This window comes from Entelurus aequoreus, linkage group LG27 (genome assembly GCF_033978785.1).
Source record: "Entelurus aequoreus isolate RoL-2023_Sb linkage group LG27, RoL_Eaeq_v1.1, whole genome shotgun sequence".
Lineage (NCBI taxonomy): Eukaryota > Metazoa > Chordata > Actinopteri > Syngnathiformes > Syngnathidae > Entelurus > Entelurus aequoreus.
This window is the reverse complement of record NC_084757.1, coordinates 35,060,555-35,083,484: the sequence shown is the minus strand read 5'-3', so window position 1 is coordinate 35,083,484 and position 22,930 is coordinate 35,060,555. Positions and strand designations below refer to the sequence as shown.

Below are 22,930 nucleotides of genomic sequence, written 5' to 3'. Positions count from 1 at the left end.
GGTCGTACAAGTATAAATGTGTGTATTGATGGTCGTACAAGTATACATGTGTGTATTGATGGTAGTACAAGTATACATGTGTGTATTGATGGTAGTACAAGTACAAATGTGTGTATTGATGGTAGTACAAGTACAAATGTGTGTATTGATGGTAGTACAAGTACAAATGTGTGTATTAATGGTAGTACAAGTATAAATGTGTGTATTGATGGTCGTACAAGTATAAATGTGTGTATTGATGGTCGTACAAGTATAAATGTGTGTATTGATGGTAGTACAAGTATAAATGTGTGTATTGATGGTCGTACAAGTATACATGTGTGTATTGATGGTAGTACAAGTATACATGTGTGTATTGATGGTAGTACAAGTACAAATGTGTGTATTGATGGTAGTACAAGTACAAATGTGTGTATTGATGGTAGTACAAGTACAAATGTGTGTATTGATGGTAGTACAAGTACAAATGTGTGTATTGATGGTAGTACAAGTACAAATGTGTGTGTTGATGGTAGTACAAGTATAAATGTGTGTAGTGATGGTAGTACAAGTATAAATGTGTGTATTGATGGTAGTACAAGTATAAATGTGTGTATTGATGGTAGTACAAGTATAAATGTGTGTATTGATGGTAGTACAAGTACAAATGTGTGTGTTGATGGTAGTACAAGTACAAATGTGTGTATTGATGGTAGTACAAGTATAAATGTGTGTATTGATGGTAGTACAAGTAGAAATGTGTGTATTGATGGTAGTACAAGTATAAATGTGTGTATTGATGGTAGTACAAGTATAAATGTGTGTATTGATGGTAGTACAAGCATAAATGTGTGTATTGATGGTAGTACAAGTATAAATGTGTGTATTGATGGTAGTACAAGTATAAATGTGTGTATTGATGGTAGTACACGTATAAATGTGTGTATTGATGGTAGTACAAGTATAAATGTGTGTATTGATGGTAGTACAAGTATAAATGTGTGTATTGATGGTAGTACAAGTATAAATGTGTGTGTTGATGGTAGTACAAGTATAAATGTGTGTATTGATGGTAGTACAAGTATACATGTGTGTATTGATGGTAGTACAAGTATAAATGTGTGTATTGATGGTAGTACAAGTATACATATGTGTATTGATGGTAGTACAAGTATAAATGTGTGTGTTGATGGTAGTACAAGTATAAATGTGTGTATTGATGGTAGTACAAGTATAAATGTGTGTATTGATGGTAGTACAAGTATACATATGTGTATTGATGGTAGTACAAGTATAAATGTGTGTATTGATGATAGTACAAGTATACATATGTGTATTGATGGTAGTACAAGTATAAATGTGTGTATTGATGGTAGTACAAGTATAAATGTGTGTATTGATGATAGTACAAGTATACATATGTGTATTGATGGTAGTACAAGTATAAATGTGTGTATTGATGGTCGTACAAGTATAAATGTGTGTATTGATGGTCGTACAAGTATAAATGTGTGTATTGATGGTAGTACAAGTATAAATGTGTGTATTGATGGTCGTACAAGTATACATGTGTGTATTGATGGTAGTACAAGTATACATGTGTGTATTGATGGTAGTACAAGTACAAATGTGTGTATTGATGGTAGTACAAGTACAAATGTGTGTATTGATGGTAGTACAAGTACAAATGTGTGTATTGATGGTAGTACAAGTACAAATGTGTGTATTGATGGTAGTACAAGTACAAATGTGTGTGTTGATGGTAGTACAAGTATAAATGTGTGTAGTGATGGTAGTACAAGTATAAATGTGTGTATTGATGGTAGTACAAGTATAAATGTGTGTATTGATGGTAGTACAAGTATAAATGTGTGTATTGATGGTAGTACAAGTACAAATGTGTGTGTTGATGGTAGTACAAGTACAAATGTGTGTATTGATGGTAGTACAAGTATAAATGTGTGTATTGATGGTAGTACAAGTAGAAATGTGTGTATTGATGGTAGTACAAGTATAAATGTGTGTATTGATGGTAGTACAAGTATAAATGTGTGTATTGATGGTAGTACAAGCATAAATGTGTGTATTGATGGTAGTACAAGTATAAATGTGTGTATTGATGGTAGTACAAGTATAAATGTGTGTATTGATGGTAGTACACGTATAAATGTGTGTATTGATGGTAGTACAAGTATAAATGTGTGTATTGATGGTAGTACAAGTATAAATGTGTGTATTGATGGTAGTACAAGTATAAATGTGTGTGTTGATGGTAGTACAAGTATAAATGTGTGTATTGATGGTAGTACAAGTATACATGTGTGTATTGATGGTAGTACAAGTATAAATGTGTGTATTGATGGTAGTACAAGTATACATATGTGTATTGATGGTAGTACAAGTATAAATGTGTGTGTTGATGGTAGTACAAGTATAAATGTGTGTATTGATGGTAGTACAAGTATAAATGTGTGTATTGATGGTAGTACAAGTATACATATGTGTATTGATGGTAGTACAAGTATAAATGTGTGTATTGATGATAGTACAAGTATACATATGTGTATTGATGGTAGTACAAGTATAAATGTGTGTATTGATGGTAGTACAAGTATAAATGTGTGTATTGATGATAGTACAAGTATACATATGTGTATTGATGGTAGTACAAGTATAAATGTGTGTATTGATGGTAGTACAAGTATAAATGTGTGTATTGATGGTAGTACAAGTATAAATGTGTGTATTGATGGTAGTACAAGTATAAATGTGTGTATTGATGGTAGTACAAGTATACATGTGTGTAGTGATGGTAGTACAAGTATAAATGTGTGTAGTGATGGTAGTACAAGTATACATGTGTGTAGTGATGGTAGTACAAGTATAAATGTGTGTATTGATGGTCGTACAAGTATAAATGTGTGTATTGATGGTAGTACAAGTATAAATGTGTGTATTAATGGTAGTACAAGTATAAATGTGTGTATTGATGGTCGTACAAGTATAAATGTGTGTATTGATGGTAGTACAAGTACAAATGTGTGTATTAATGGTAGTACAAGTATAAATGTGTGTATTGATGGTCGTACAAGTATAAATGTGTGTATTGATGGTAGTACAAGTATAAATGTGTGTATTGATGGTAGTACAAGTATAAATGTGTGTATTGATGGTAGTACAAGTATAAATGTGTGTATTGATGGTAGTACAAGTACAAATGTGTGTATTAATGGTAGTACAAGTATAAATGTGTGTATTGATGGTCGTACAAGTATAAATGTGTGTATTGATGGTCGTACAAGTATAAATGTGTGTATTGATGGTAGTACAAGTATAAATGTGTGTATTGATGGTCGTACAAGTATACATGTGTGTATTGATGGTAGTACAAGTATACATGTGTGTATTGATGGTAGTACAAGTACAAATGTGTGTATTGATGGTAGTACAAGTACAAATGTGTGTATTGATGGTAGTACAAGTACAAATGTGTGTATTGATGGTAGTACAAGTACAAATGTGTGTATTGATGGTAGTACAAGTACAAATGTGTGTGTTGATGGTAGTACAAGTATAAATGTGTGTAGTGATGGTAGTACAAGTATAAATGTGTGTATTGATGGTAGTACAAGTATAAATGTGTGTATTGATGGTAGTACAAGTATAAATGTGTGTATTGATGGTAGTACAAGTACAAATGTGTGTGTTGATGGTAGTACAAGTACAAATGTGTGTATTGATGGTAGTACAAGTATAAATGTGTGTATTGATGGTAGTACAAGTAGAAATGTGTGTATTGATGGTAGTACAAGTATAAATGTGTGTATTGATGGTAGTACAAGTATAAATGTGTGTATTGATGGTAGTACAAGCATAAATGTGTGTATTGATGGTAGTACAAGTATAAATGTGTGTATTGATGGTAGTACAAGTATAAATGTGTGTATTGATGGTAGTACACGTATAAATGTGTGTATTGATGGTAGTACAAGTATAAATGTGTGTATTGATGGTAGTACAAGTATAAATGTGTGTATTGATGGTAGTACAAGTATAAATGTGTGTGTTGATGGTAGTACAAGTATAAATGTGTGTATTGATGGTAGTACAAGTATACATGTGTGTATTGATGGTAGTACAAGTATAAATGTGTGTATTGATGGTAGTACAAGTATACATATGTGTATTGATGGTAGTACAAGTATAAATGTGTGTGTTGATGGTAGTACAAGTATAAATGTGTGTATTGATGGTAGTACAAGTATAAATGTGTGTATTGATGGTAGTACAAGTATACATATGTGTATTGATGGTAGTACAAGTATAAATGTGTGTATTGATGATAGTACAAGTATACATATGTGTATTGATGGTAGTACAAGTATAAATGTGTGTATTGATGGTAGTACAAGTATAAATGTGTGTATTGATGATAGTACAAGTATACATATGTGTATTGATGGTAGTACAAGTATAAATGTGTGTATTGATGGTAGTACAAGTATAAATGTGTGTATTGATGGTAGTACAAGTATATATGTGTGTATTGATGGTAGTACAAGTATAAATGTGTGTATTGATGGTAGTACAAGTATAAATGTGTGTATTGATGGTAGTACAAGTATAAATGTGTGTATTGATGGTAGTACAAGTATAAATGTGTGTATTGATGGTAGTACAAGTACAAATGTGTGTGTTGATGGTAGTACAAGTACAAATGTGTGTATTGATGGTAGTACAAGTATAAATGTGTGTATTGATGGTAGTACAAGTAGAAATGTGTGTATTGATGGTAGTACAAGTATAAATGTGTGTATTGATGGTAGTACAAGTATAAATGTGTGTATTGATGGTAGTACAAGCATAAATGTGTGTATTGATGGTAGTACAAGTATAAATGTGTGTATTGATGGTAGTACAAGTATAAATGTGTGTATTGATGGTAGTACACGTATAAATGTGTGTATTGATGGTAGTACAAGTATAAATGTGTGTATTGATGGTAGTACAAGTATAAATGTGTGTATTGATGGTAGTACAAGTATAAATGTGTGTGTTGATGGTAGTACAAGTATAAATGTGTGTATTGATGGTAGTACAAGTATACATGTGTGTATTGATGGTAGTACAAGTATAAATGTGTGTATTGATGGTAGTACAAGTATACATATGTGTATTGATGGTAGTACAAGTATAAATGTGTGTGTTGATGGTAGTACAAGTATAAATGTGTGTATTGATGGTAGTACAAGTATAAATGTGTGTATTGATGGTAGTACAAGTATACATATGTGTATTGATGGTAGTACAAGTATAAATGTGTGTATTGATGATAGTACAAGTATACATATGTGTATTGATGGTAGTACAAGTATAAATGTGTGTATTGATGGTAGTACAAGTATAAATGTGTGTATTGATGATAGTACAAGTATACATATGTGTATTGATGGTAGTACAAGTATAAATGTGTGTATTGATGGTCGTACAAGTATAAATGTGTGTATTGATGGTCGTACAAGTATAAATGTGTGTATTGATGGTAGTACAAGTATAAATGTGTGTATTGATGGTCGTACAAGTATACATGTGTGTATTGATGGTAGTACAAGTATACATGTGTGTATTGATGGTAGTACAAGTACAAATGTGTGTATTGATGGTAGTACAAGTACAAATGTGTGTATTGATGGTAGTACAAGTACAAATGTGTGTATTGATGGTAGTACAAGTACAAATGTGTGTATTGATGGTAGTACAAGTACAAATGTGTGTGTTGATGGTAGTACAAGTATAAATGTGTGTAGTGATGGTAGTACAAGTATAAATGTGTGTATTGATGGTAGTACAAGTATAAATGTGTGTATTGATGGTAGTACAAGTATAAATGTGTGTATTGATGGTAGTACAAGTACAAATGTGTGTGTTGATGGTAGTACAAGTACAAATGTGTGTATTGATGGTAGTACAAGTATAAATGTGTGTATTGATGGTAGTACAAGTAGAAATGTGTGTATTGATGGTAGTACAAGTATAAATGTGTGTATTGATGGTAGTACAAGTATAAATGTGTGTATTGATGGTAGTACAAGCATAAATGTGTGTATTGATGGTAGTACAAGTATAAATGTGTGTATTGATGGTAGTACAAGTATAAATGTGTGTATTGATGGTAGTACACGTATAAATGTGTGTATTGATGGTAGTACAAGTATAAATGTGTGTATTGATGGTAGTACAAGTATAAATGTGTGTATTGATGGTAGTACAAGTATAAATGTGTGTGTTGATGGTAGTACAAGTATAAATGTGTGTATTGATGGTAGTACAAGTATACATGTGTGTATTGATGGTAGTACAAGTATAAATGTGTGTATTGATGGTAGTACAAGTATACATATGTGTATTGATGGTAGTACAAGTATAAATGTGTGTGTTGATGGTAGTACAAGTATAAATGTGTGTATTGATGGTAGTACAAGTATAAATGTGTGTATTGATGGTAGTACAAGTATACATATGTGTATTGATGGTAGTACAAGTATAAATGTGTGTATTGATGATAGTACAAGTATACATATGTGTATTGATGGTAGTACAAGTATAAATGTGTGTATTGATGGTAGTACAAGTATAAATGTGTGTATTGATGATAGTACAAGTATACATATGTGTATTGATGGTAGTACAAGTATAAATGTGTGTATTGATGGTAGTACAAGTATAAATGTGTGTATTGATGGTAGTACAAGTATAAATGTGTGTATTGATGGTAGTACAAGTATAAATGTGTGTATTGATGGTAGTACAAGTATACATGTGTGTAGTGATGGTAGTACAAGTATAAATGTGTGTAGTGATGGTAGTACAAGTATACATGTGTGTAGTGATGGTAGTACAAGTATAAATGTGTGTATTGATGGTCGTACAAGTATAAATGTGTGTATTGATGGTAGTACAAGTATAAATGTGTGTATTAATGGTAGTACAAGTATAAATGTGTGTATTGATGGTCGTACAAGTATAAATGTGTGTATTGATGGTAGTACAAGTACAAATGTGTGTATTAATGGTAGTACAAGTATAAATGTGTGTATTGATGGTCGTACAAGTATAAATGTGTGTATTGATGGTAGTACAAGTATAAATGTGTGTATTGATGGTAGTACAAGTATAAATGTGTGTATTGATGGTAGTACAAGTATAAATGTGTGTATTGATGGTAGTACAAGTACAAATGTGTGTATTAATGGTAGTACAAGTATAAATGTGTGTATTGATGGTCGTACAAGTATAAATGTGTGTATTGATGGTCGTACAAGTATAAATGTGTGTATTGATGGTAGTACAAGTATAAATGTGTGTATTGATGGTCGTACAAGTATACATGTGTGTATTGATGGTAGTACAAGTATACATGTGTGTATTGATGGTAGTACAAGTACAAATGTGTGTATTGATGGTAGTACAAGTACAAATGTGTGTATTGATGGTAGTACAAGTACAAATGTGTGTATTGATGGTAGTACAAGTACAAATGTGTGTATTGATGGTAGTACAAGTACAAATGTGTGTGTTGATGGTAGTACAAGTATAAATGTGTGTAGTGATGGTAGTACAAGTATAAATGTGTGTATTGATGGTAGTACAAGTATAAATGTGTGTATTGATGGTAGTACAAGTATAAATGTGTGTATTGATGGTAGTACAAGTACAAATGTGTGTGTTGATGGTAGTACAAGTACAAATGTGTGTATTGATGGTAGTACAAGTATAAATGTGTGTATTGATGGTAGTACAAGTAGAAATGTGTGTATTGATGGTAGTACAAGTATAAATGTGTGTATTGATGGTAGTACAAGTATAAATGTGTGTATTGATGGTAGTACAAGCATAAATGTGTGTATTGATGGTAGTACAAGTATAAATGTGTGTATTGATGGTAGTACAAGTATAAATGTGTGTATTGATGGTAGTACACGTATAAATGTGTGTATTGATGGTAGTACAAGTATAAATGTGTGTATTGATGGTAGTACAAGTATAAATGTGTGTATTGATGGTAGTACAAGTATAAATGTGTGTGTTGATGGTAGTACAAGTATAAATGTGTGTATTGATGGTAGTACAAGTATACATGTGTGTATTGATGGTAGTACAAGTATAAATGTGTGTATTGATGGTAGTACAAGTATACATATGTGTATTGATGGTAGTACAAGTATAAATGTGTGTGTTGATGGTAGTACAAGTATAAATGTGTGTATTGATGGTAGTACAAGTATAAATGTGTGTATTGATGGTAGTACAAGTATACATATGTGTATTGATGGTAGTACAAGTATAAATGTGTGTATTGATGATAGTACAAGTATACATATGTGTATTGATGGTAGTACAAGTATAAATGTGTGTATTGATGGTAGTACAAGTATAAATGTGTGTATTGATGATAGTACAAGTATACATATGTGTATTGATGGTAGTACAAGTATAAATGTGTGTATTGATGGTAGTACAAGTATAAATGTGTGTATTGATGGTAGTACAAGTATATATGTGTGTATTGATGGTAGTACAAGTATAAATGTGTGTATTGATGGTAGTACAAGTATAAATGTGTGTATTGATGGTAGTACAAGTATAAATGTGTGTATTGATGGTAGTACAAGTATAAATGTGTGTATTGATGGTAGTACAAGTATAAATGTGTGTATTGATGGTAGTACAAGTATAAATGTGTGTATTGATGGTAGTACAAGTATAAATGTGTGTATTGATGGTAGTACAAGTACAAATGTGTGTATTGATGGTAGTACAAGTATAAATGTGTGTGTTGATGGTAGTACAAGTATAAATGTGTGTGTTGATGGTAGTACAAGTATACATGTGTGTATTGATGGTAGTACAAGTATAAATGTGTGTATTGATGGTAGTACAAGTATAAATGTGTGTAACATGAGAGGCGGACCTGAAAGGCAGCTGCAGTTCTTCGTTCCAGCAGGGGTTGGGTCCATCGGCCGTGGTGGTCTGGAGCACGTTGCGCTGGAAGGAGACCTCCACAAAGGGTCTGACCTGGACCTAGGTCACATGACAGCAGCATGAGGAGGACGTGGAAGGAGGAGGTGAGTGCCAGTCCTACCTGGCCCAGCAACCAGTCGCCGGCCTGCATGCCGCCCTGTGACGTCTGTGCCGCTTTGCTGAGGAAGCACTTTGTTTAGATAGCACATTCAGTGTCGGGGGCGGCGGAGCGACCACGCTCACCTGCTAGGGGGGCGGCGCACCGGGATGTCGTAGGCTCGCAGGATGTTGACCAGCAGTTTGATGTCGCCGTCAGAGAGGTTCTGAGCCGTCACTTTCTTCCTCTCCTTCCTCTGAGGCTTCAGCGGACGCTTGGGCTCGGCCAGGTGGAAAAGGTTGAGTCCCAGAATCCTGTGGGTCCCGCAAACATGGTCTTAGTGCAAGTCAGGGCAACAACAAGGCTCAGTCCCACCAGGAATGAAAGCAGGCCTCAGAACAGAAACATGTCCCCTAAATATCTTTGTCCTTGAAGAACTACGAGTTAGAAATGGTAAGTAAACAAGACCTTTACCTGAGATTAGCTTACTAATAAAAATACAGTAGGGCTCTAAGTTCGAGGATGATAATTTTTACAATAGCGACTGCTCGAACGGCGAATAGAATCATGTCCCCAAAATAACTTTGTCCTTGAAGTACTACGAGTTAGAAATGGTAAACGAGACCTTGACCCGAGATTAGCTTACCAATAAAAATACAGTAGGGCTCCAAGTTTGAGGAAGATCATTTTGACAATGGTGACTGCTCGAGCGGCGAATAGAAACATGTCCCCTAAATAACTTTGTCCTTGAAGAACTACAAGTTAGAAATGGTAAGTAAACAAGACCTTGACCTGAGATTAGCTTACTAATAAAAATACAGTAGGGCTCCAATTTCGAGGAAGATCACTTTGACAATGGTGACTGCTCGAGCGGCGAATAGAATCATGTCCCCAAAATACCTTTGTTCTTGAAGATCAACAAGTTAGAAATGGTAAAAGAGACCTTGACCCGAGATTAGCTTAATAATAAAAATACAGTAGGGCTCCAAGTTCAAGGAAGCTCAGTTAGACAATGGCGACTGCTCAAGAGGCGAATAGAAACATGTCCCCAAAATAACTTTGTCCTTGAAAAACTACAAGTTAGAAATGGTAAACGAGACCTTGACCGAGATTATCTTACTAATAAAAAAATACAGTAGGGCTCCAATTTCGAGGAAGATCACTTTGACAATAGCGACTGCTCGAGCTGCGAATAGAAACATCTCCCCAAAATACCTTTGTCCTTGAAGAACTACAAGTTAGAAATGGTAAACAAGACCTTGACCTGAAATTAGCTTACTAATAAAAATACAGTAGGGCTCTAAGTTCGAGGATGATAATTTTTACATTAGCGACTGCTCGAACGGCGAATAGAATCATGTCCCCAAAATAACTTTGTCCTTGAAGAACTACAAGTTAGAAATGTTAAACGAGACCTTGAACGAGATTAGCTTACTAATAAAAAATACAGTAGGGCTCCAATTTCGAGGAAGATCACTTTGACAATAGCAACTGCTCGAGCTGCGAATAGAAACATCTCCCCAAAATAACTTTGTCATTGAAGTACTACAAGTTACAAATGGTAAACGAGACCTTGACCCGGGATTATCTTACCAATAAAAATACAGTAGGGCTCCAAGTTCGAGGAAGATCACTTTGACAATAGCGACTGCTCGAGCGGCGAATAGACACTAGTAGTTGAAAATAAATACGAGGCTGACTTTGAAGGAGGACAAGGAGGACCACAAGTAAGATGTCCTGGTGGGACTGAGCTCCTACTGGGCTGGGTTGTGGGCAGGGAGGCAAGCAAGAAGAAGTCACGTACCCTGGACCAGCACCACTGTTAAACATGCACAGCAGGAGAAAGAAGGAGAGATGAATGCCAGAGCAGAGAAGTTGCAAGTCAAGAAAAGGCCCCACAACCCACTGAGCGTGTTTTCAAAGAGCGCCGCCTAGAACCTCGGCAGAGAGAGCCTAGAGAGAGGCCGTGACACGACATCCTCATACTTACGTCAGACGGTTTTTGATTTCCGCCCTGTCATTGACTTTGACTGGCCACTGACTCCACAGCTCGTGGTAATCTAACCTCTCACTCTCAACTCGAAGATGCCGATCAGGCCCTCTTAGTAAATGTGCTCCTCTTTTGTACGTGTGTTTGTATTTTGCCAGCAACATGCACAGGAGAGAGTGGATTAGTGCTTTCTACACATGCAGCATGCCAGACGTGGGGCTGGACGTGGTACCCGATACTTGGCATCTCCTCCTCCACCACCAGGTCAGACAGCAGGTAGTGATGTTTGGCCAGGAGGAACCTGTGGATGACGGCCTCGCGGATCTGCGGGGGTGGGGTGGGGTGGGGGGGTGGGGGGTGGGGGGGACCGTTTCAACATGTGGTCAGCCGCTCCGCTTTCAGCGGGTGGTCGTGCTCACCTTCTGCAGGTATTTGGCCACTAAAGCTCGGTGAGAATCCAGATGTTCTTTGGTGTCGATGATCTCGCCATCCTTCAGCCTCTTCTCGTACTCCTGGAAGCAAACATCGGCAAGCTCCACCCGTCAGGCCGCAGCGGCTGAGTAAAGCCAGTGCACCCCTCCCACTTCATGGGATGGGTGCATATTACACATCTTGTTACCTTCCACAGGTGTGTAAAAGACCTCACCTTCATCTTTATACAAGTACTATTGCAGCAAAACTATTTGCCAATGCGTATCTCAATCTGTGCATCTGTAATCTGATTTACGTGTTTGTGTACCAATTTATGTGTCATAATCTGTGTGTGTAATCAGATCCATATTTGTGTTTTAATTTGTGTGTCTGTATATCAATCTGTGTGTGTGTAATCAGATCTGTATTTATGTGTTTTAGTTTGTGTGTCTGTATATCAATCTGTGTGTGTAACCAGATCCATATTTGTGCGTTTTAGTTTGTGTGTGTCTGTATCTCAATCTGTGTGCGTGTAATCAGATCCGCATGTGCAGGTTTTAAATTTGTGTGCCTGTATCTCAATCTGTGTGTGTGTAATCAGATCCGTATTTGTGTTTTTTCATTTGTGTGTCTGTATATCAATGTGTGAGTAATCAGATCCGTATTTGTGTATTTTAGTTTGTGTGTCTATCTCAATCTGTGTGTGTGTGTAATCAGATCAGCATGTGCAGGTTTTAAATTTGTGTCTGTATCTCAAGCTGTGTGTCTTTAGATCCGTATTTGTGTGTCTGTATCTCAATCTGTGTATGTGTAATCAGATCCATAGTTGTGTGTTTTAATTTGTGTGTCTGTATCTCAATCTGTGTGTGTGTGTTGTCAGATCTGCATGTGCAGGTTTTAATTTGTGTGTCTGTATCTCAATCTGTGTGTGTGTAATCAGATCTGTATTTATGTTTTTTTAATTTGCGTGTCAGTATCTCGATCTGTGTGTGTAATCAGATCCGTATTTGTGTGTTTTAATGTGTGTGTAATCAGATCCAGATTTGTGTGTCTGTATCTCAATCTGTGTGTGTGTAATCAGATCCATATTTGTGTTTTTTTAATTTGTGTGTCTGTATTTCAATCTGTGTGTGTGTGTAATCCGATCCACATGTGCAGGTTTTAAATGTATGTGTCTGTAACTCAATCTGTGTGTGTGTAATCAGATCTGTATTTGTGTTTTTTTAATTTATGTGTGTGTATCTCAATCTGTGTGTGTGTAATCAGATCTGTATTTGTGTTTTTTAATGTGTGTGTCTGTATCTCAATCTGTGTGTGTGTAACCAGATCCGCATGTGCATGTTTTGAATTGTGTGTCTGTATCTCAATCTGTGTGTGTGTATTCAGATCCGCGTGTGCACGTTTTAAATTGTGTGTATCTCAATCTGTGTCTGTGTAATCAGATCCGCATGCGCAGGTTTTAATTTGCGTGTATGTAACTCTACGTGTGTGTGTGTGTGTGTGTATTTAGATCTGTATGTGTGTTTTAATTTGTGTGTCTGTATCTTGACGTGTGAAATCTGACCTGCAATTATGTGTCTCAACCTGTGTGTGTAATCAGACTTGCGTGTGTGTTTTAATTTGTGTGTTTGTATCTCTGTGCGTCTAATCAGATCAGCGTGTGCTTGTTTTAAATTGTGTGTCTGTATCTCGATCGGTGTGTGTGTAATCAGATCTGTATATGTGTGTTTTAATTTGTGTGTCTGTATATCGATCTGTGTGCGTAATCAGATTCGTATTGGCGTTTTAATTTGCGTGTCTGTATCTTGATCTGTGTGTGTAATCAGATTCGTATTTGTGTTTTAATTTGTGTGTCTGTATCTCGATCTGTGTGTGTATTCAGATTCGTATTTGTGTGCTTTAATTTGTGTGTCTGTATCTGGACCTGTGTGTGTAATCAGATCTACATTTGTGTGTTTTAATTTGTGTGTCAATATGTGTGTGTAATCAGATCCGTATTTGTGTGTTTTAATTTGTGTGTCTGTATCTCAATCTGTGTGTGTTTTATCAGATCCGCATTTGTGTTTTAATGTGTGCGTCTGTATCTCAATCTGTGTGTGTGTAATCAGATCCGCATTTGTGTGTTTAAATGTATGCGTCTGTATCTCAATCTGTGTGTATTCAGATCCGCGAGTGCATGTTTTAAATTGTGTGTTTTAATGTGTGCGTCTGTATCTCAATCTGTGTGTGTGCAATCAGATCCACATTTGTGTGTTTAAATGTGTGCGTCGGTATCACAATCTGTGTGTATTCAGATCCGCGAGTGCATGTTTTAAATTGTGTGTATGTATCTTAATCTGTGTGTGTGTAATCAGATCTGCATTTGTGTGTTTTAATGTGTGCGTCTGTATCTCAATCTGTGTGTATTCAGATCCGCGAGTGCATGTTTTAAATTGTGGATCTGTATCTCAATCTGTGTGTGTAATCAGATTTGTATTTGTGTGTCTTAATTTGTGTGTCTCTATCTGGACCTGTGTGTGTAATCAGATCCACATTTGTGTGTTTTAATTTGTGTGTCTGCATCTCAATCTGTGTGTGTAATGAGATCCACATTTGTGTGTTTTAATGTGTGTGTCTGTATCTCAATCTGTGTGTGTGTAATCAGATCCGCATTTGTGTGTTTTAATGTGTGCGTCTGTATCTCAATCTGTGTGTATTCAGATCCGCGTGTGCATGTTTTAAATTGTGTGTCTGTATCTTAATCTGTGTGTGTGTAATCAGATCCGCATTTGTGTGTTTTAATGTGTGCGTCTGTATCTCAATCTGTGTGTATTCAGATCCGCGTGTGCATGTTTTAAATTGTGTGTCTGTATCTCAATCTGTGTGTGTAACCAGATTTGTATTTGTGTGTCTTAATTTGTGTGTCTGTATCTGGACCTGTGTGTGTAATCAGATCCACATTTGTGTGTTTTAATTTGTGTGTCTGTATCTCAATCTGTGTGTGTAATCAGATCCGCATTTGTATGTTTTAATGTGTGCGTCTGTATCTCAATCTGTGTGTATTCAGATCCGCGAGTGCATGTATTAAATTGTGTGTCTGTATCTTAATTTGTATCTGGACCTGTGTGTGTAATCAGATCCACATTTGTGTGTTTTAATTTGTGTGTCTGTATCTCAATGTTTGTGTGTAATCAGATCCACATTTGTGTGTTTTAATGTGTGTGTCTGTATCTCAATCTGTGTGTGTAATCCGCATTTGTATGTTTTAATGTGTGCGTCTGTATCTCAATCTGTGTGTATTCAGATCCGCGAGTGCATGTTTTAAATTGTGTGTCTGTATCTTAATTTGTGTGTGTGTAATCAGATCCGCATTCGTGTGTTTTAATGTGTGTGTCTGTATCTCAATCTGTGTGTATTCAGATCCGCGTGTGCATGTTTTAAATTGTGTGTCTGTATCTGAATCTGTGTGTGTAATCAGATTTGTATTTGTGTGTCTGTATCTGGACCTGTGTGTGTAATCAGATCCACATTTGTGTGTTTTAATTTGTGTGTCTGTATCTCAATCTGTGTGTGTAATCAGATCCACATTTGTGTGTTTTAATGTGTGTGTCTGTATCTCAATCTGTGTGTGTAATCAGATCCGCATTTGTGTGTTTTAATGTGTGCGTCTGTATCTCAATCTGTGTGTGTAATCAGATCCACATTTGTGTTTTTTAATGTGTGAGTCTGTATCTCAATCTGTGTGTGTAATCAGATCCGCATTTGTGTGTTTTAATGTGTGCGTCTGTATCTCAATCTGTGTGTATTCAGATCAGCGTGTGCATGTTTTAAATTGTGTGTCTGTATCTCAATCTGAGTGTGTGTAATCAGACCCGCGTGTGCATGTTTTAAATTGTGTGTCTGTATCTCAATCTGTGTGCGTGTATTCAGATCCGCGTGTGCATGTTTTAAATTGTGTGTCTGTATCTTAATCTGTGTGTGTGTAATCAGATCTGTATTTGTGTTTTTTTAATTTGTGTGTCTGTATCTCAATCTGTGTGTGTGTGTAACCAGATCCGCGTGTGCATGTTTTAAATTGTGTTTCTGTATCTCAACATGTGTGTGTGTAATCAGATCCGCGTGTGCATGTTTTAAATTGTGTGTCTGTATCTCAATCTGTGTGTGTGTGTAATTAGATCTTTGAGATGTGTTTGTCTTCTTCAAAGAAGTTGTGTGTCATGTTTCCTGTCAACAAGATGGCTAATGTGGTGACTTCAACACGGAATAACCAGAGTGGGTGTTTATCACCTTAGAAAACGTCACAATGTCACACTCCACCAGTCGTTGTACTGCTACTCAAGCTGTACACGGACTACTCTAAAGCCCATTTGAGTTACCTTTTTAGTGCGCGGTGCCTTGGCAAGTGGAACCAATGAATGTGTGTACTGACTGACCTTCGGGAGACCTACCTTGAAGACTTTATCCGTCACCTCCCTCTCCTGAGCAGGGACACACTTGTAATTGCGAAACTCGGGCACTTCCTGGCTTCGGAGCACCAGCAGACGGAATCGCCTGGACCTGTCCAGGTCTTCATCGCTCACGAAGTTGAACTCTTCCTGCAGCTGCTCCAGACGGAAGTAGTCGGCAGCCGTCACCTCTCCGCTGCTGGCCACCTGCACGCACACGTAAACAAACACACATGTAAACAAACACACATGTAAACACACCACACGGACGACGAGGGGACCTTCTCAGAGGCTCACTTTGAGGAGCTGCATGATGGAAGTGTTTCTGGGATCATTTGGGTCCAGACGAGACTGTGCGGCCCACTCTCCAATTTTCTTCATGTCAGCCAGTCCAGATGGTCCAATGTGGGCGGCGGCTTCGGGATGACCACTGAAACACAAAATGACAACAAGTACTAAAACGGCATTGTTACACAATCAAGATCTCCTACCCGAATACGCTGCCCAGGATCTGAGACACGGGAGGGGCCAGCGGCAGGTCGTCCTCGCCGACCCCCCAGGACACGCAGCACGACACCTTGCCCGAAGTCAGGAGGACCACTCGGTTGCTGCCGTCGGCCACGAAGGAGAGTGGAACATCTGACCAAGAGGAGACCGGATCACATATAAACAAGACAACATATGGGAAGATGAAGAATGCATTTTATTTGAAATGCTGACAGAATGTAGTATGAATGTAAGAATAGTTTGAATGGTCTCAATGTTGAAGAGTTTGAATTTCCAGGAAAACCGGAATTTGGTTTGGAACTTGGGAAAGTGTTAGTTTGAATGTCCAGGATGAGTGGAATGTGTTGATGTTGGAATGGTTTGAATAGGTTAAAAAATGTGGGAATTGTGCAACTAGGAAAAGTGTCCCATTCGTTTCAATGGGAACTTCCTGGAAATTTGGGGAAAAGCGGGATTGTTTTGAAAATGATTAGGAGCATGAATGTCCTGAATGAGCTGAATTGGTTAATGCTGGAATTGTTTAAATCCATCAAGTAGTAACAGTTTTAATTTAAAAATGGTATTACGGAATTCCTGGAATTTCAGGAAAACCGGGAATTTTTCCAGTTCAAAAAACAATGTCATTTTTTCCCCTGATAATAGGAATGTTTCGACAGTAGAACGGTTGAAGTGGTTTGAAAAATGTGAAAGGAGTAGTCAACTGAAAAAAGGGGAATTCCTGGAATTTTTTTTAACTTTGAAAAATTATAGTTTGAATGTCCAGGATGAGTGGAACGGTTTGGAAAGGTTGAAAAATGTGAGAATTGTGCAACTTGGAAAAAGGTCCCATTCATTTCAATGGGAATTTCCTGGAAATTTGGGAATTTGGAGAAAAGTGGGACTTTTTTGAAAATGATTAGGAGCATGGATGAATTGGTTAATGTTGGAATTGTTTAAATCGATCAAGTAGTAACAGTTTTAATTTAAAAATTGTATTACGGAATTCCTGGAATTTCGGGGAAACCGGGAATTTTTCCAGTTAAAAAAACAATGTCATTTTTTCCCCTGATAATACGAATGTTTCGACAGTAGAACGGTTGAAGTGGTTTGATAAATGTGAAAGGAGTAGTCAACAGAAAAAATGGGAATTCCTGGAATTTTTTTGAACTTCGAAAAATTATAGTTTGAATGTCCAGGATGAGTGGAACGGTTTGGAAAGGTTGAAAAATGTGAGAATTGTGCAACTTGGAAAAAGGTCCCATTCATTTCAATGGGAACTTCCTGGAAATTTGGGAATTTGGAGAAAAGTGGGATTGTTTTGAAAATGATTAGGAGCATGGACGTCCTGAATGAGCTGAATTGGTTGATGTTGGAATTGTTTAAATTGATCAAGTAGTAACAGTTTTAATTTAAAAATGGTATGACGGAATTCCTGGAAATTCAGGAAAACCGGGAATTTTTCCAGTTCAAAAAACAATGTCATTTTTTTTCCTGATAATAGGAATGTTTCGACAGAATGGTTGAAGTGGTTTGAAAAATGTGAAAGGAGTAGTCAACTGAAAAAAGGGGAATTCCTGGAATTTTTTTTAACTTTGAAAAATTATAGTTTGAATGTCCAGGATGAGTGGAATGGTTTGGAAAGGTTGAAAAATGTGAGAATTGTGCAACTTGGAAAAAGGTCCCATTCATTTCAATGGGAATTTCCTGGAAACTTGGGAATTTGGAAAAAAGCGGGACTTTTTTGAAAATGATTAGGAGCATGGATGTCCTGAATGAGCTGAATTGGTTAATGTTGGAATTGTTTAAATCCATCAAGTAGTAACAGTTTTCATTTAAAAATGGTATGACGGAATTCCTGGAATTTCAGGAAAACCGGGAATTTTTTCTAGTTCAAAAAACAATTGAATTTTTTTTCCTGATAAGAGGAATGTTTCGACGGTAGAACGGTTTAAGTGGTTTGAAAAATGTGAGAGGAGTAGTCAACAGAAAAAAGAGGAATTCCTGGAATTTTTTTGAACTTCGAAAAATTATAGTTTGAATGTCCAGGATGAATATGTTATGTTAATATGTTGAAGGTGGAATGGTTTGAAATCGGTTGAAAAATGTGGAAGTTTGAAAAATGGCCAATTCAATTTGAAGGGGATAAATGTTCCGAAAAACCTGGAATTCTGGGAAATCTGGGAATTTTTGGAATTTGTCAAGGGAAAAGCCCACGATTCTCGAATAGGCTGAACGGTTTGAATCGAATGAAAAATGTGGAAGGTATAGCACGCCAAAATCTGGAGAAGAAGAAGAACTAGATGATGTGTGAATGCTCCAATGCTGAAGTTGAACGGAAATGCTGACAGAATGTAGTATGAATGTAAGAATAGTTTGGATGTTGGAATGGTCTCAACGTTGAAGAGTTTGAATTTCCAGGAAAACCAGAATTTGGTTTGGAACTAGGGAAAGTGTTAGTTTGAATGTCCAGGATGAGTGGAATGTGTTAAAGTTGGAATAGGTTGTAAAATGTGGGAATTGTGCAACTTGGAAAAAGTATACCATTCATTTCAATGGGAACTTCCTGGAAATTTGGGGAAAAGCAGGATTGTTTTGAAAATGATTAGGAGCATGAACATCCTGAATAAGCTGAATTGGTTGATGTAGGAATTGTTTAAATCGATCAAGAAATGTGGAAGTAGTAACAGTTTTTAATTAAAAAATGGTATTACGGAATTCCTGGAATTTCAGGAAAACCAGGAATTTTTCCAGTTCAAAAAACAATGTCATTTTTTTCCCTGATAATAGGAATGTTTCGACAGTAGAACGGTTGAAGTGGTTTGAAAAATGTGAAAGGAGTAGTCAACTGAAAAAAGGGGAATTCCTGGAATTTTTTTTAACTTTGAAAAATTATAGTTTGAATGTCCAGGATGAGTGGAACGGTTTGGAAAGGTTGAAAAATGTGAGAATTGTGCAACTTGGAAAAAGGTCCCATTCATTTCAATGTGAATTTCCTGGAAATTTGGGAATTTGGAGAAAAGTGGGACTTTTTTGAAAATGATTAGAAGCATGGATGAATTGGTTAATGTTGGAATTGTTTAAATCGATCAAGTAGTAACAGTTTTAATTTAAAAATTGTATTACGGAATTCCTGGAATTTCAGGAAAACCGGGAATTTTTCCAGTTCAAAAAACAATGTCATTTTTTTTCCTGATAATAGGAATGTTTCGACAGTAGAACGGTTGAAGTGGTTTGAAAAATGTGAAAGGAGTAGTCAACTGAAAAAATGGGAATTCCTGGAATTTTTTTTAACTGTTGAACGGAAATGCTGACAGAATGTAGTTTGAATGTAAGAACAGTTTGGATGTTGGAATGGTCTCAACGTTGAAGAGTTTGAATTTCCAGGAAAACCGGAATTTGGTTTGGAACTTGGGAAAGTGTTAGTTTGAATGTCCAGGATGAGTGGAATGTGTTGATGTTGGAATGGTTTGAATTGGTTGAAAAATGTGGGAATTGTGCAACTAGGAAAAGTGTTCCATTCGTTTCAATGGGAACTTCCTGGAAATTTGGGGAAAAGCGGGATTGTTTTGAAAATGATTAGGAGCATGAATGTCCTGAATGAGCTGAATTTGTTGATGTTGGAATTGTTTAAATCGATCAAGTAGTAACAGTTTTAATTTAAAAATGGTATGACGGAATTCCTGGAATTTCAGGAAAACCAGGAATTTTTCCAGTTCAAAAAACAATAAAATAATTTTTCCTGATAAAAGGAATGTTTCGACAGTAGAACGGTTGAAGTGGTTTGATAAATGTGAAAGGAGTAGTCAACAGAAAAAAATGGGAATTCCTGGAATTTTTTTGAACTTCGAAAAATTATAGTTTGAATGTCCAGGATGAGTGGAACGGTTTGGAAAGGTTGAAAAATGTGACAATTGTGCAACTTGGAAAAAGGTCCCATTCATTTCAATGGGAACTTCCTGGAAATTTGGGAATTTGGAGAAAAGTGGGATTTTTTTGAAAATGATTAGGAGCATGGATGTCCTGAATGAGCTGAATTGGTTGATGTTGGAATTGTTTAAATTGATCAAGTAGTAACAGTTTTAAATTTAAAAATGGTATGACGGAATTCCTGGAATTTCAAGAAAACCGGGGAATTTTTTCTAGTTAAAAAAACAATTAAATTTTTTTTCCTGATAAGAGGAATGTTTCGACGGTAGAACGGTTGAAGTGGTTTGAAAAATGTGAGAGGAGTAGTCAACAGAAAAAAGGGTAATTCCTGGAATTTTTTTGAACTTCGAAAAATTATAGTTTGAATGTCCAGGATGAATATGTTATGTTAATATGTTGAAGGTGGAATGGTTTGAAATCGGTTGAAAAATGTGGAAGTTTGAAAAATGGCCAATTCAATTTGAAGGGGATAAATGTCCCGAAAAACCTGGAATTCTGGGAAATCTGGGAATTTTTGGAATTTGTCAAGGGAAAAGCCCACGATTCTCGAATATGCTGAACGATTTGAATCGAATGAAAAATGTGGAAGGTATAGCGCGCCAAAATCTGGAGAAGAAGAAGAACTAGATGATGTGTGAATGCTCCAATGCTGAAGTTGAACGGAAATGCTGACAGAATGTAGTATGAATGTAAGAACAGTTTGGATGTTGGAATGGTCTCAACGTTGAAGAGGTTGAATTTCCAGGAAAACCGGAATTTGGTTTGGAACTTGGGAAAGTGTTAGTTTGAAAGTCCAGGATGAGTGGAATGTGTTAAAGTTGGAATAGGTTGTAAAATGTGGGAATTGTGCAACTTGGAAAAAGTATACCATTCATTTCAATGGGAACTTCCTGGAAATTTGGGGAAAAACAGGATTGTTTGGAAAATGATTAGGAGCATGAACATCCTGAATGAGCTGAATTGGTTAATGTGGGAATTGTTTAAATCAATCAAGAAATGTGGAAGTAGTAACAGTTTTTAATTAAAAAATGGTATTACGGAATTCCTGGAATTTCAGGAAAACCGGGAATTTTTCCAGTTCAAAAAACAATGTCATTTTTTCCCTGATAATAGGAATGTTTCGACAGTAGAACGGTTGAAGTGGTTTGAAAAATGTGAAAGGAGTAGTCAACTGAAAAAAGGGGAATTCCTGGATTTTTTTTTAACTTTGAAAAATTATAGTTTGAATGTCCAGGATGAGTGGAACGGTTTGGAAAGGTTGAAAAATGTGAGAATTGTGCAACTTGGAAAAAGGTCCCATTCATTTCAATGGGAATTTCCTGGAAATTTGGGAATTTGGAGAAAAGTGGGACTTTTTTGAAAATGATTAGGAGCATGAATGTCCTGAATTGGTTGATGTTGAAATTGATCAAGAAGTAACAGTTTTAATTTAAAAATGGTATTACGGAATTCCTGGAATTTCAGGAAAACCGGGAATTTTTCCAGTTTAAAAAACAGTTACATTTTTTCCCCTGATAATAGGAATGTTTCGACGGTAGAACGGTTGAAGGGGTTTGAAAAATGTGAAAAGAGTAGTCAACAGGAAAAAGGGGAATTCTGGGAATTCCTGGAATCTTTTTGAACTTTGAAAAATTATAGTTTGAATGTCCAGGATGAATATGTTATGTTAATATGTTGAAGGTGCAATGGTTTGGATCGGTTGAAAAATGTGGAAATGGTGCAAGTTTGAAAAATGGCCAATTCATTTTGAATGGGAAAAATGTCCCGGAAAACCTGGAATTCAGGGAAATCTGGGAATTTTTGGAATTTGTCAAGGGAAAAATGGATGAAAAATGTGGAAGGTATAGCGCGCCAAAATCTGGAGAAGAAGAACTAGATGATGTGTGAATGGTCCAATGCTGAAGTTGAAGTGAAATGCTGACAGAATGTAGTATGAATGTAAGAATAGTTTGAATGTTGGAATGGTTTCAATGTTGAAGAGTTGGAATTTCCAGGAAAACCAGAATTTTGTTTGGAGCTTGGGAAAGTGTTAGTTTGAATGTCCAGGATGAGTGGAATGTGTTGATGTTGGAATGGTTTGAATAGGTTAAAAAATGTGGGAATTGTGCAACTAGGAAAAGTGTTCCATTCGTTTCAATGGGAACTTTCTGGAAATTTGGGGAAAAGCGGGATTGTTTTGAAAATGATTAGGAGCATGAATGTCCTGAATGAGCTGAATTGGTTGATGTTGGAATTGTTTAAATCGATCAAGTAGTAACAGTTTTAATTTAAAAATGGTATGAAGGAATTCCTGGAATTTCAGGAAAACCAGGAATTTTTCCAGTTCAAAAAACAATAAAATAATTTTTCCTGATAAAAGGAATGTTTCGACAGTAGAACGGTTGAAGTGGTTTGATAAATGTGAAAGGAGTAGTCAACAGAAAAAATGGGAATTCCTGGAATTTTTTTGAACTTCGAAAAATTATAGTTTGAATGTCCAGGATGAGTGGAACGGTTTGGAAAGGTTGAAAAATGTGAGAATTGTGCAACTTGGAAAAAGGTCCCATTCATTTCAATGGGAACTTCCTGGAAATTTGGGAATTTGGAGAAAAGTGG

General features: G+C 36.2%; 1 protein-coding gene across 1 annotated transcript in view; it reads right to left on the bottom strand.

The window, feature by feature from the left end:
• LOC133644381 (coiled-coil and C2 domain-containing protein 2A-like) overlaps nt 1-22,930 on the bottom strand; it is a 104,117-nt gene that overhangs the window by 46,609 nt on the left and 34,578 nt on the right. The window contains exons 20-28 of the mRNA XM_062038801.1: nt 16,414-16,561; nt 16,220-16,352; nt 15,926-16,129; nt 11,507-11,599; nt 11,320-11,411; nt 11,088-11,216; nt 9,244-9,411; nt 9,122-9,179; nt 8,951-9,060 (exon numbers count right to left, since the gene is read on the bottom strand). Of these exons, the coding sequence (XP_061894785.1) occupies nt 8,951-9,060; nt 9,122-9,179; nt 9,244-9,411; nt 11,088-11,216; nt 11,320-11,411; nt 11,507-11,599; nt 15,926-16,129; nt 16,220-16,352; nt 16,414-16,561 (1,135 nt within the window). The remainder of the gene's footprint in view (nt 1-8,950; nt 9,061-9,121; nt 9,180-9,243; nt 9,412-11,087; nt 11,217-11,319; nt 11,412-11,506; nt 11,600-15,925; nt 16,130-16,219; nt 16,353-16,413; nt 16,562-22,930) is intronic.